This window comes from Neltuma alba, unplaced genomic scaffold (assembly GCF_004799145.2).
Source record: "Neltuma alba isolate B1F8T4 unplaced genomic scaffold, ASM479914v2 tig00011033_pilon, whole genome shotgun sequence".
NCBI lineage: Eukaryota > Viridiplantae > Streptophyta > Magnoliopsida > Fabales > Fabaceae > Neltuma > Neltuma alba.
In genome coordinates this window covers 360,523-375,286 of record NW_021635784.1, presented here as the reverse complement: position 1 = coordinate 375,286, position 14,764 = coordinate 360,523, and the positions used below count along the sequence as shown (strand labels likewise).

Sequence of the window (14,764 nt, the reverse complement as noted above, 5' to 3'; positions counted from 1 at the left end):
TTAAATTATTTAAAATGCGAGGAGGCTCACATAATTAGAGATAAATGGGGAATAATACTTGTGAAATTATTACAAGTTTTAAAAATGATTTTGTTCCCAAAAAGCAAAGAGGTCAGTGTTTTTTTTGGTGATAGAAGAGGTTGGTTTTAACATAATTTAAAGCCTATTTATATACCATCTGAGAAAAGCCAAAACGAACCATCTATGGGTTGACTTTTGACCTGAAAAAAATTAGAGAAATTAACCATGATGAAAAGCTAGTATTGGTACCTAGAGATAGATTCTCAGGGTCATGAAGTTCCTGAGTACAAGCCATATACTATTTAAGTATATTAGTAGTAGGCAAGCTTGTATATATGTCTATTAATGTGGTTTAGGGCCTATTGGCTTAAAAATAATTTTAGGTCTCTATTTATTGTAAGTTATAGGTAGGGTTTGATTATGAATCACTAGTCAGGTTTTTGAAAGTTTTGAATTTCTTAAACAACAAATTCTAATGTTATTTACTAGTTCAACTCTTGTATTGGAATTTGTTTCCAAATATTTGTACTTTGAAACAAACAAAAAATTGGCTCAATTTTTCCTAGGTCAGAAACCTAATGAAAGTGGTTCACAATCTTTATATTAACCCAATTAGTATATAAGAGAGTTAGGTGTTACAGTTGGGACTCAAATGTAGTCACTATCAAAGATTCTTATGATCTTATCCAATTCCTATAGTACATGAGTTGCTCAATAAATTAAGAGGCGCGACTTATTTTTCCAAGCTGGATTTAGGCTTTGGATATCATTAAATATTGGTCAAACTTGAGGATAGGCATAAAACAGCTTCCAAAACATATCAAGGGCTATATAAGTGGCTTATCGTGCCTTTTAGTCTTACAAGCACCCTAGCCACCTTTCAAGTACTCACGAATGATATTTTTAAGCCTTTCCTTCAAAGGTTTGTATTAGTATTTTTTATGACATGTTGATTTATAGTGCTGATTGGTCTATACATCTACATCACTTAAAGTTTTCTTAGATTGTTTGGATGAGCATCAATTACATGGTAAGATATCTAAGTACTCTTTTACCTACAATCGAATTAATTATCTTGGCCATGTTATTTTGGCAAAAGAGCTGAAAGGGACCCATCTAAGATATAAACTATTAAAGATTGGCAACCACCCAATCTGTTTCCCCATTATGAGGATTTTTGGGATTGATGGGCTATTATTATCACATCCCGCTAATTTTAACCCTAAAAATGAGGAATATAAAATAGATCATGGGTTAGGTATGGTAGCCAATAGATAGATGGCATAATTTTTGAACTGAAATCGGACTGGGGACCAGATTGTCATTTGTAAAATATCCGGTCAATATTGAATAGAGTAGGAATGTAGATATGAAATTTTAGAAAATTTTCAAAAAATCATGAAAAATAGAACAAAGGATGCAGAATAGCATTTGAGGCTTGAAAGATAAAAATAATTTATTTTGAAATTTTCTGTATTTTCTTGAAATTTTGGCTAATTAAGAAAAATTTAGCCGAATTGAATTATTTAAAATATACAGGGGCCTCAATAATTCATGAAAACATTTAAAAATTTATTTGAAAGGTTATTATGAATTTTAAAATTATTTTTAACCTCTACAGGTACAAAAGTTAGCTTTAAATTATTTAAAGATGAAAATTATATTGGTAAAGAGCCGATTTCGAGAAAAATTCAACTGAAAGAGCTATAGGGCAAAATAAAATCTGAAAAAAATAGAGAAACATTTTCTCATTAAAAAGAAGTTATTGGAACAAGGAAATGAATTTTCGGAGACAATGACTTTAGTAGGATCCAAGAAAAATTTAACCGATATCGTGAAATTATACAGTGCAATAGCCACAAGCTTGGTGGGGCCAAATTTTCTCCCATTTTTCTGACCTAAATGGCACCATTTGGGGAGGTGAGGACCTAGATGGAATAATACAATTTGTCGAAGGATAGAATTGGAAGATTGAAATTATGAATAAAATATGTGAATTTTTACATATGGGAGCTTATGTATTCCATAAGGTAGCACCTTCATTTAATTTGGTGGACACCCAGGAGTGACAAATTGCGTGTTGGAAGGGAAGAAGAGAAGAGATGAAGCCATGTGTCCTTGGTTGAAAATCAAGGGTTAAACAAGTTACCACATGGTAAGTTCAAGACAAGTTCTATATATATTGCTTTCTCTCCTCTTAAGGCACTCTTTTCGACCAGTTTGGAGAGCTTGGGAGCTAAAGGTTTTGGCCAAAGGGAAAAAGAGAAGGAGGAGAGAAAGAATAAGGTGAATCCAAGTGATTTGAAGCCAATAATCAAGGTAAAGGCATGACTATCCTATCTAGTATTTGATTTTTTATGAATTGATGGTTTTAAACTTGGTTAGGGTTGGTGTTGGACGAATTGTTTCTTGATGGTTTATGATTGATATTAAGTTGATATATGGATTAAAGGATATGAAATGATTATTTGACGATGATTAAACCTTGTTGTTTGAAAGATATCAAGTTGTGCATTCTTGGGGTACTGTTCGGCCAAGACTATTATGCTGTCCTAGGGTTTGATTTTTATTGTTTTGATGCTTCCAATGGATTTAGAAGTTGAATTTATGTAGGGATATGTGAAGAACATGTGTTTAATTGAAATTGAAAATGGAATTTTGGAACCCTAAGGGACTATTCGGCCAAACTAAATAAGAAGAGAAGGAGTTGCATTTTGATGAATCTGAGTCCAAATATGGATTCTACATGAAAAATTGTGTAGAAAAAACCTATGAGAATTATGTAAAGAATGATGATGCTAAAACCCTAAATTAAAGGTTAAAAGGGTAGGGTTTTAGAAAAGATTGTGTAATGGAATGGTATTATTGATTTGGAATGCATTTATTCTTGTTGTTTGATAGCCATTATTGTGGAGCAAGTGGAAGCTCAAAATGAAGCACAAGAGGCCGTGTGAATCAAGGGTATAAGAGGTAGCTTAGAACTTGCAATTTAATGTTATTTTACTTGGTTGTTGATTTGAACCTTTTTAGTCGCCTTGAGTTAAATAAAAAATAAAACCAAATTATGCAGCAAAGCATAACTTGAGTTGAGTCTCTTGAGGAGCTTTTTATTAATTCCTAAGTTAACTAAGTGACAAAGAATTAAAAGGAGGGGTTTGGAAAAGGATTTTTCAATTAATAAAACTAATTATGAAAATAAGAAATAAATCTAAACTACTTTTTTTTGGTATTTTTAATAAAGAGAGAATGAAAAATTCAAAATTGGGTTTTAGAAAATCAGTGATGAGAATGCTTTTTGAAAATAAAATGTAGCTATCCTTGCTTAATAAAGATATGGGAGTAAAATAATGCACTAAGTTAAGAAAAATAACCCCAAATACGGTTTGGGTCAAGTAAACTTAACAATTGACTACCCTAAACACTAGATAGCAATCAAATTATTAAGCCCCATTAAAAAATCACTTGACGTACAATTTAAATTGAGTTAATAAAACTTGTTTCTCTTTTAACAAATGCTTACAGAGACACTCAATTGTAACACATCTCAATCATAAAATCCAACAACACGCCAAATAAAATAATTTTAATGAATACAAAGGAAATATATATAAATTCAAATACCAAGTAATACAACTCAAATTTAACTGCAAAAATTGAATTAACAGAAATTATAACGCATAATCTCAGTCTCCAAATCAAATAAAAATATTCCTAACACACAAAAATCTAATAAAGTTCAGGAGAAAATTAATTAAAACTAAATACTCCCCTAGTTGAAGCTCCAAGGTCAAGCTACTCCTCCATCTCCAAGAAGCACAATGGAATTAGCCTCTCATGACTCTAGAAGAATCCACAATATATTTGAAGCAATGAGAATTCATGGAGGCTATGGTAAAAAAATGGACGTGGAGATTATTTGTAGGAAAAATAGGAATGCGGTGGAGATTAATGGCGTCGCGGGTCCTGATGGAAAGAAAGAGGAGTAGTGTGGCCCGAGAGAGAGGACGCGTGCGGCTATGAAGGATATGAAGGTGTGTGAGTGTGGCTTGGCGGTGTGCGTATGTGGCTATGAGGAGGGCATGAAAGTGACGTATGAGTGTGTCCCTGATTGTTAAGGAGAGGTGTCCCTGATTGTTAAGGAGAGGGTGGTATATATTAGAGCCGGTAATACGAGCTAGGCTTGTGGGGCCTAGCCAGCCAGCCCGCCAAAAAAGGCGAGCTCAGGTTGGCATTTCAATAGCCCGCTAATGTGTTGGCTACTCCAGCTCGCACTATTTTTGGCCCGTTCCACCACAAGCTAGGCCGTCTTTTTTTTTTTACTTTTTCATGAAATTTTCATGATATTGTAATTAGAGGATTTTGACCCTCAAATTCTATATGGACATTACCTCATTCATATCATTGCTTATATAATTTAGCACTTTATATATGTGCAGTTAAATTAATTATTTATAAAAAATATGTGTTAGTTTTTCTAAAATATCTTCTTAAATTACAAATTAATCTTTATATTATTTTATTACAACCCATTATTCAAGTTCAAGACTCCAAATCTAATTTTGACATTTCAAATTAAGTCCAATTCATACTAATAATAATAGTTTTTTTAAAAAAAAATTTACGCGGGTTTTGTCAGCCCACACCATTTTTGGCCCATATCTGCACTGCCAGCCTGCTTTACCAACTCTAGTATATATATAGAAAGAATTGAAGGAGGCGGTGTGGTTTCTATCTTGGAGCTGAAGAAATAGATAGATATGTGAATCAAATCTGAAGGAGGATTGACATCGGTGGATATCGCAATTCGAGCTTCCCTTCTTTTTTTTTTTCATGAATCAATTAAGATATAATCATCTGATGCTTGATGCCCAAGTTGTATGCCCAAGTTGTATTTCCAATTTCTTGTTTTTTTTTCTTTCTCCCTTTCAGCTTTCTATTATCTTTAGTTTCTTTTCTTTAAGGCTTGCAAGAGATAAATTAAGATACTATCATACAATCCAAAATCAATTATTTAAAAAAAGAAAAAAATATGATAAGATTTTTTATTAAATCTCTAATTTTATGCAATCCGTATTTAATTCAAAATATCCATAATCAATACAGTTTATCCCACTTTAATTGATAAATATCCTTAAAAAGATATCAATTAATATATTAAAATTAGGATTTATCAGTTGTTACTATGTGTAAACCCTTGTGTGTATGCTATGATATGGATGAGTTTGATAGATGATAATGTATTTGATTTAGTGTATTATATGCATTGTTGATTTGACTTTTGAAATGGTTTAATGACCTCTTTCTTGGCATGAAAATTCATTGATACTTTGTGTTATTACATGTAAAAATACCTTGCTTGATTGATATTATAATTGTAATTTTTTGCTATTGAGATTTCCATGAAATCTCACTCTTCTCTATGTTTTTTGGACACCATTAGGGGCTCCAATTGATCATGGAAAAGGCAAAGAGGTGATCACATTTTAAAGAATGATTTGATGATATTTTATGAACTTTATATTATAATGTTGTAATAATTGTGAGATGATGGATTGTTGACCTTTTGGGCTTGTAACCTATGTGAATATGCTTAACATATGCTGTGAATGATGGCTCTAATATGCTTCAGTTGCTAAAATTGAGTTATGGCAGTTTGATTACCTAAGAGATTAAAGTTGACCTAAAACGAGCCGAAGTTTGACCACATGAGATTTTAAGCAAATGAAGGAATTTGGTTATGAAATTTGACAAATCAATAAATCTTATTTTTAGATTTAAAATGCATTGTAATTCATAAAAATTGAAGTTTAGTACAAAAAGTTATGCCTTTTCAAAATTAGGCATAAATTCTTAAAATTTGAAAATTAACCAAATAAACAATGCACTTTGCCGTGGGAATTGAGCACACATGAGTTAGGATCACAATCTAGAAATATTTTTCCCTTAAATATCTCATTGAAAGATTCAAGTAGAACTTAGAATTATATCATTTTGATTTTTCTAAATTTAGTTATGATTTTTCAAAATTGAGCCAAATTTAAAGTTATAATGAATAGTAACCCGAGAAAAGAGATTTGAAAATTCAATTTTTTTTTTTTAAAGTTAAAGACTTATTAAATGATTCCAATTGCTTCTACTTATAAAATTGAATGATACATTTAGGTGCTGCAATTACTGTTACTTTTTTCGCAACTGCCACTATTGCTGCTCCATTATCTAATTTATTACAGAAAGATGTTTTTGAGTGGAATTTAGAAGCAACTACGTTTCCAGAAATGGAAAGAAGCTTTAATATTTCCTCTTGTTTTGGCATTGCCAGATTTTTCTCAACCATTCATTATTGAAGTTAACGCTTCAGGTTCTGGTACTGGGGCTATTTTGAGTCAGAACAGGTATCCTGTAGCTTACTTTTCTAAGAAGTTATCTTCAATAATGCAACAAAAATCAGCTTATGTCCGCGAACTCTGTGCTTTGACTGAGGTGGTTTCCAAATTTCACCATTATTTGGTTAGTCACTCTTTTATTATTAAGACTGATCCACAAAGGTTGCGTCATTTGGGAAACCAGGTTATTCAAACGCTGAAGCAAGAGGCTTTTTTCTTCCTAAGTTATTGGGGTGCGACTTTAAGATTGAGTATAAGACAGGGAAGTCAAATGTTGCTGCGGATGCTTTATCATATTCTTACACATGGCTATCTCTTTTGCTACCAATGATTTGTTTGACAAGATACAGTTAGCTATTAACAATTCTAATGAATTATCTATGCTAAGGTGGAAAGTCATGGAAACTCCATTGAATTATCCAGATTACACAGTTCACAATGGGCGGCTTTCTACAAGCAAGGTCATGTTCTACCTCATGAGGCTAAGCCTTACCGCATACTATATTAAGTTCCATTCCTCTAAGTTTGGAGGACATTTCGGCACTGTGAGGACCCATGCGAGGGCAGCAGCTGAAGTTTAGTGGAAGGGTGTGAGAAAAGATATTAAAGCGCAATGTGCAGTGTGTCAGCAAGCAAAAGCAGTCCGGTATTCCCCATACGAGTTATTACAGCCTCTTCCTTTGCCATCACAAGTATGAGAAGGTATATCTGTGGACTTTATAACTGGATCGCTTACTTCTAAGGGCTTTACTGTGATCTTTGTTGTTGTGGATAGGCTCTCCAAATTTGGCCATTTTTTCAGCTATGAAGTCCAATTATATAGCAGAATTTGTGACTGACTTATTTCTTAACCATATCCCAAAGTTGCATGGTATTCCAAGGTCCATAGTTTCAGAAAAGAATAAAGTTTTTACTAGCTCGTTTTGGAACCAACTGTTCAAGCTGCATGGAACCACTGTGTATGAGCTCTTCTTATCATCCACAAAGTGATGGACAGACGGAAGCTTTAAATCACTGATTGGGAATGTATTTAAGGTGCTTTGCCCACCGGCAACCCTATCTATGGGTCACTTATCGTCCATGGGCTCAACACTGTTATAAAACTTTTTTTCCATATATCTCTGGGGCATGGGCATGACCCCTTACAAGATTTTATTTGAAGGAGACCCACCAATGCTAGTGCATCCCGATGAACCTCTCACTCTCTCCATTACAGTAAGATTCTGTCTCAATTGAAAGCCAACCTGTAAAAATCTAAAGAAAGGATGAAACTTTTTGTTGATGAGAAATGAACTGAATATAAGTTTCAGATTCGTGACTGTGTCTTTGTGAAGTTGCAGCCATATCGCCAAGTTAGCTTACGACACCACAGAAACCAGAAGCTGTCTCTATGTTATTTTTGCCAATTTCGTATAGTTGGACGAGTTGGTTTTATGGCTTACAAGTTTCAAATGTCACCTGGAACAAGGCTACACCCTGTTTTTCATGTTTCTCACTTAGAGGTGCATTGGTGACCCTCAGGCTCAATACCAACCTTTACCGCCACTGTTTGGGCCTGTTCTGCAACCAGAGTTTTTCTGGATTCAAGAAAGGCAAAAATGTGTGATACTTGGGTCACTTGGGTGGTAATTAAATGGGAAGTGTTTGATGAGCCTACTTAGAAGAAAACTGATTTTTTTTGGTGCTGCAAACGGGGGAAGTAATGTCGTGGATGGGCTGGCCCAAAATGACGCCAAGTCCAATGACGTAGCTGAGTCCAGCGGAGAAGGGTCTGTTGTGCCACGTAGGATTAATTGAAGGGAAAATCACTAACAGGTCCCACAGAAGGCAATTTATTACTCTGAGGTCCCACGAAATGTCAAAATCACTGACAGGTCCCAATGGACCTCAGAGTAATATTTTCGTTTTGTAAAATGACATTACTGCCCCTCATATTCCAGATTCACATTTGCTCTGTCATTACGATTTACAACCTCAGCAGCGACTATTAACAACCTAATGAGAAGGTGTTAACAACCCTAGCAGTATCCGTTAACAACTTACTTTATAGAATTATATAACCTCTACATAAGAGTAAATTATAACCAAATAATATAATACAACAACTTTAATACTAAAATGGGAAGCTTTTTGATATCATTAAGAATTTTAACTAGATCCAATAGGATTATAGTAATATTTTAATGCGAATATCCATTTACAATCTCAACAGCGAGTATTAACAACCGAATGAGAGGGCATTAACAATCTAAGCAGTAGCCGTTAACAACTTACTTTATAGAATTATATAACCTCTGCATAAGAGTAAATTATAACCAAATAGTATAATACAACAACTTTAACACTAAAATGAGAAGCTTTTTGATATCATTTAGAATTTTAACTAAATCCAATAGGATTATAGTATGATTTTAATGTGAAGATCCATTTACAACCTCAATAGCGACTATTAACAACCGAATGAGAAGGCATTAACAACCTAAGCAGTATCCGTTAACAACTTACTTTATAGAATTATATAACCTCCGCGTAAGAGTAAATTATAACCAAATAGTATAATACAACAACTTTAACACTAAAATGGGAAGCTTTTTTATATCATTAAGAATTTTAACCAAACCCAATAGGATTATAGTAACATTTTAATGCGAAAATCTATTTACAACCTCAACAGTAAGTATTAATAACCTAAGGAGAATTGTTAACAACCTTAGCAGTGTCTGTTAACAACTAACTTTATCGGATAATATAACTTCTAACTATAACTAACTAAACTATAACTAAATAGTCTTAAAGTTAATCTTATATAGTTGTTAGAGGTTATATTATCCTATAAAGTCAATTGTTAATAGATACTGCCTAGATTGTCAACAGCTCTCTTTGGGTTATTAATACTCACCATTGAGGTTGTAAATGGATCTTCGCATTAAAATGTTGCTATAATCCTATTGGGTTTAGTTAACATTCTTAATGATATCAAAAAGCTTCCCATTTTAGTATTAAAGTTGTTGTATTATACTATTTGGTTATAATTTACTCTTATGCGGAGGTTATATATTCTATAAAGTAAGTTGTTAACTGATACTGCTTAGGTTGTTAATGCCTTCTCATTCGGTTGTTAATAGTCACTGTTGAGGTTGTAAATGGATCTTCGCATTAAAATATTACTATAATCCTATTGGATCTAGTTAAAATTCTTAATGATATCAAAAAGCTTTCCATTTTAGTGTTAAAGTTGTTGTATTATATTATTTGGTTATAATTTACTCTTATGTAGAGGTTATATAATTCTATAAAGTAAGTTGTTAACGGATACTGCTAGGGTTGTTAACGCCCTCTCATTAGGTTGTTAATAGTTGCTGCTAAGGTTGTAAATCGTAATGACAGAGCAAATGTGAATCTGGAATATGAGGGGCAGTAATGTCATTTTACAAAACGAAAATATTATTCTGAGGTCCCTTGGGACCTGTCAGTGATTTTGACATTTCGTGGGACCTCAGAGTAATAAATTACCTTCTGTGGGACCTGTTAGTGATTTTCCCTTAATTGAATGCACACGATCACTTGGAAAATGAGAGAGAAGATGGAATAAATGGAGGCTCTGCAGGAGAGGACGGGCCAGAAGAATTTTGTTAAGATTTTCCCTCTAATATACTCTGCTCCTCTCTAGCAATTTCTCTGCTGTTTTTCCGTTATTATGATTTCCTTATGATTGTAGCTGTGACTACCATATTTACTTTCTAGTATCGTGGATTTGTAATGTGTTGTGATTCTCTGCAATGCTCGTTGATATGCAGTCATAATACTAATACAAAGATTTTCCAGAGAAACTTTGTGTCTTTATAATTGTTTATCTCGCAAACATATTGATTCCATTAGGGTTGCAATATGATTATCTTTATTGCATAACAATAAAACTCAAAAGAAGTAAAAGCTTGCACTAAATACTGTTCGTTCAATTTTTCCATTATGATTGCATTATGCGCATCATTGTGAGATCACGATTTTCTCATATCGCACTAAAATATATATATATATATATATAATAAAAGGAATTCGGATGCACATTATTATTTGCAAAGAAAACAAATTAAAGAAGGAAAAAGACAAAGGAAAAAGATAGTGCACCGATGATTGCGAATCCATTATTGCATTTGTGGATGAGAATCCATTACATTGCAACAAACGATTTGTGGACGTTATTGTCAGTTCACTGTACAATTATCATTAGTCAACATGTGATTTTATTGATATTTTGATTTGATTGTAAATTTTATTCAGAAAAAGACACACACACACACACACACAAGCGCGCATCTACACAAAGAAGTAGACAATAATGAGATATAACAGGCGGCAAGTTCTGATTTTTATGGGCGTTAAGAGTGAGAATATGGAAGGAAAAGAAAGAGTAATGAAGTTAGGAGGGTCACTTCTGGTACCTTCAGTTCAGGAATTAGCAAAGGAGGGTTTAAGCAAAGTTCCTGAAAGATATGTGCGTCGTGATCATCACCATGAACTTGATTCTTCATTTGATCAAAACTCTCCTCAAATTCCTATAATCGACCTCTCCAAGTTATCTTCTTCAAATTTCAAGGCCTCCGAGCTTCAAAAACTTCACTTTGCATGTCGAGATTGGGGCTTCTTTCAGGTATCTTTTTTTATATCTTTATTTATTTATCCATCTCCCTCCTTTATCTCCTCTCGCTCATTCTCTCCATCTCTCTCAGCCCCTCATTCTCCCCTCTCTTCCCTCACTCTCTCCCTCTCTCTCCCACCTCACTTCACTCTCCCTCCCTCTCCCTCTCACTCCCTATTTCTCTCCCTTTTGCTCTTGCCTCCCTCCCTCCCTCCCGCTAACCCACACATCCACAGGTCTTTTGCGAAACCTTGTCCTAGATGCCATTATCCTTGTTTATCTTTAAAGGATTTTCTGCTTGCATAAGCACAGACCATTCATTTAATTTGAAAATCTTATAGTTGAATTTTTCAAAATGATTGAATTTAATTGGTTATAGCTCTACCTTTTGATATTTGCTTTTGATTTTTTGTTATACAAAATTAACGGAGGTGGTGGAGAACATTATATTTACATTAATGGCAATTATGCTAATAAAGTAAATCAGCCTTCACTTCAGCATCTTCAATATATTTTTCAGAATAATAATTCCAACAATTTTTATATTTTTTTTGCTTCCAAAACTTGTTCTAAAAAATTACTTTAAATAATTGTTCTAAAATCATACAAGTAAATAATAGAATCAAACAAACCTTTATGTTCTTTTAATTCGGTAGCTACTTTTGCTTTTCGATGAACTATCATAAACAATCACAGTTAATCCCCTAAACAATCATTTTGTTTATTTGGATTGTACGTACGTGCAAATTGTCTCTTCTCTCTATCTCGTCCTTCTCACGAAAGTTGCATATTATGACCAAGAATTATAGGCGAAACATTTAATTTTTCTGCATATATAAAAACTTTCTGCAAGTAGGGGACTATATATTATTTTTTATTGAACATTATGAACACAAAAAACTAGACATTTTTTGGCCCATGAATAATTATACATATCCATGACTTTTTATAAATTGTAAAATTGATATTAATATTGATGATGTAGGTGATAAATCATGGAGTGGAAAAGTCAATAGTTGAGAGAGTGAAGAAGGGAATACAAGAATTCTTCAATCTTCCAATGGAAGAGAAGAAGAAATTTTGGCAAACACCAGAAGACATAGAAGGGTTTGGTCAAGCATTTGTGGTTAGCGAGGAGCAGAAGCTTGATTGGGCAGATATGTTCGCCATGATCATTCTTCCTCCTTCTTTGAGAAAGCCCCACCTCTTCCCCAACCTTCCTCTCCCATTTAAGTAGCTCTCTCTCTCTCTATATATATATATCTCTACCTCTACACTCTTTTTTTTATTAAAAGGATAGGCATTAACAACCCAAGATTATAAGTACCCCTCTCTCTACCCTAATTATACACTGAATTCCGCAAAAACTTCTTCGAACTTTTAGCTAACAAATAATTATTTGACCTTTAAAACTTGATATAAAAAAACTGGTTCAAATTTCCAATTTATATAGTAACCTTTTTACCCTTAATAAGTCTCTAGTCATTTGTATCTATATACAAGATACTTAACCAATGATTGATATTTAGAACATATGATGTGGTGGCAATACTTGCAGGGATGATTTAGAGGCATATAGTGTAGAAGTGAGAAAGCTAGCATTAAAGATTCTAGACGAAATGGTGGAAGCACTAGGAATGGAAGAAAAAGAAATGAGAGAGCTGTTTGAAGAAGGTTGGCAATCAATTAGAATGAACTATTACCCACCATGTCCTCAACCAGAGCTTGTGAATGGCTTGAGTCCTCATTCAGATGCAGCTATTCTCGCCGTCGTGCTTCAAGTCAATCAAGTTGACCAAGGCCTTCAGATAAAAAAAGATGGCTTTTGGTTGCCAGTCACCTTTCTTCCTAATGCTTTTGTGGTCAACATTGGTGATACGTTGGAGGTAATCAAAACTTATATTTAATTTTGTCCTAAATATAGGAGCAAATAAATAACTAATTTAAAAATATTGAACAAATTAATTAAATTTATTATTTATAATAAATGCGTGTTGATTTTTCTAAATTACCCCATTTGATCATTTGGATTGGAAGTGACCCTCATTAATAAGAACCTTCTTACAATGTGAAAATTAATTGTTTGGGATAAATTTGCAAGATCAAGTGGATTTAGATTTTACATTCAGGATTAAAGCAAATTCTTCAACTAACTCATATATACTTCTCAAATCCTTAATGTAAGGGTTACTAATTACTTGCCTAATTTGTGTCAATTATTTAAGAAAACTTAATAAAATACTTAATTTTAAAAAACATGACATAATCTTTCTAAAATATCTTTATTAATATTAGATTATATATCGATTGATAATTAGATAAATTAGTTTAAAAAAATAATAAATATAAGAGATAAAATAAATTAAGATCCTAAATTTAGAATAAAAAATAATTTCCTAACTGTTTCCTACATTTAGGATTGGAGGAGTATTTAAGACTAGTCAGAGAGAGTACAATCATTGGAGAGTGTTTTTTTTTTTTTTCCTGAGTGTAGCCTCTATTAGAATAAAATCGATGGATCCCATATTATACTCATACTTTTCAAAAATAGTTATACTCTTATAGAATGCATGATACGATGGGATGCACACGTTGTATGGGTGAATGTTAGTATACTTGTTTATATGACTTTTTTTTTAAAAAAATCGTTTTGGATTTTTAAGATGAAATAGGAAAAGGAATTCAACAGGAAATAAGCAAATATTTTTAATTATATGGTATGGATATTATATATATTGATGTAATTTAAGGGAATGGTGATTGTTATAGAAAGTAAGATGATGATTTGGTGGATGTAGGTTTTGACAAATGGCATTTACAAGAGCATAGAACATAGGGCAGTGGTGAGCTCAGAGAAAGCAAGGATGTCTATAGCCACATTCTGTGGTCCAAAGTCGGATGGACATATAGGTCCAGCACCAAGCCTAATCAATCCACAAAGGCCAGCTTCATTCAAAACAATTAGTGTTGCTGAATTTTACAAGGGTTATTTCTCTCGCAAGCTCGCTGGAAAATCTTATCTTGATACCATAAGGATCCAAAATGATTAATTGACAATAGAGCATATGGTGCAAATCTGTAATAATACTCTATGTTGCTCAATAAACACCATATGGATATAGAATAATAACATAATATGCTCTCCTTCATCTAGTGCGTATGTATCTTGTTCAACACTTGGACACTATGGTATGCAGACATAATACTTTAACGTGTAAATTAATGTTTTATGCAAAGCCGATAGTGTAGATTGTGTTTGCAAGTCCAACATGTCAACCTATAAGTTGTAATGGGTTTGGTTTGACAGAAGGTCAATTCATTAAGATCTAAGTTGTTCCGACTTGGCAGGTTGGCTCAACTCGCTTTTATTTTTATAATTCTAATTTTAATAAAAATTATTATTGTATATTATTTGATTTAAACAGAACTACTATGTTTTATGTTAGGAACTTCATTCTATGTTTATTTTTTTTACTTTGTTTATTTATTATTTTTGCATTAATATAGAACAATCATATAAAATATGTTATATATTTGTATATAAGTGTTGGGGTTAATTTAATTATATAACTATGAAAATATAAAAATAATTTCAATTTAGTCTATGCACTTTGTAATTTAATTTTAGAAAAATTAAAAAATTAAAAAACGTCAAGGGGGAGGAAATGATGAACCGCTTTGTAATTAGTAGAGCCACGGCTTTGTCAGACAGAGGCCTTAT

The 14,764-nt window shown here is 32.9% G+C and overlaps 1 protein-coding gene across 1 annotated transcript; it reads left to right on the top strand.

Annotated features, from left to right (window-relative positions):
* The first annotated feature begins 10,770 nt into the window (after positions 1-10,770).
* Positions 10,771-14,390, top strand: LOC114760868 (protein SRG1). The gene is made up of 4 exons (XM_028950167.1): positions 10,771-11,055; positions 12,029-12,276; positions 12,602-12,929; positions 13,842-14,390. The coding sequence occupies exons 1-4, from the start codon at positions 10,777-10,779 to the stop codon at positions 14,091-14,093; spliced, it is 1,107 nt and encodes a 368-aa protein (XP_028806000.1). The 5' UTR covers positions 10,771-10,776; the 3' UTR covers positions 14,094-14,390.
* The last annotated feature ends 374 nt before the right edge of the window (positions 14,391-14,764 follow it).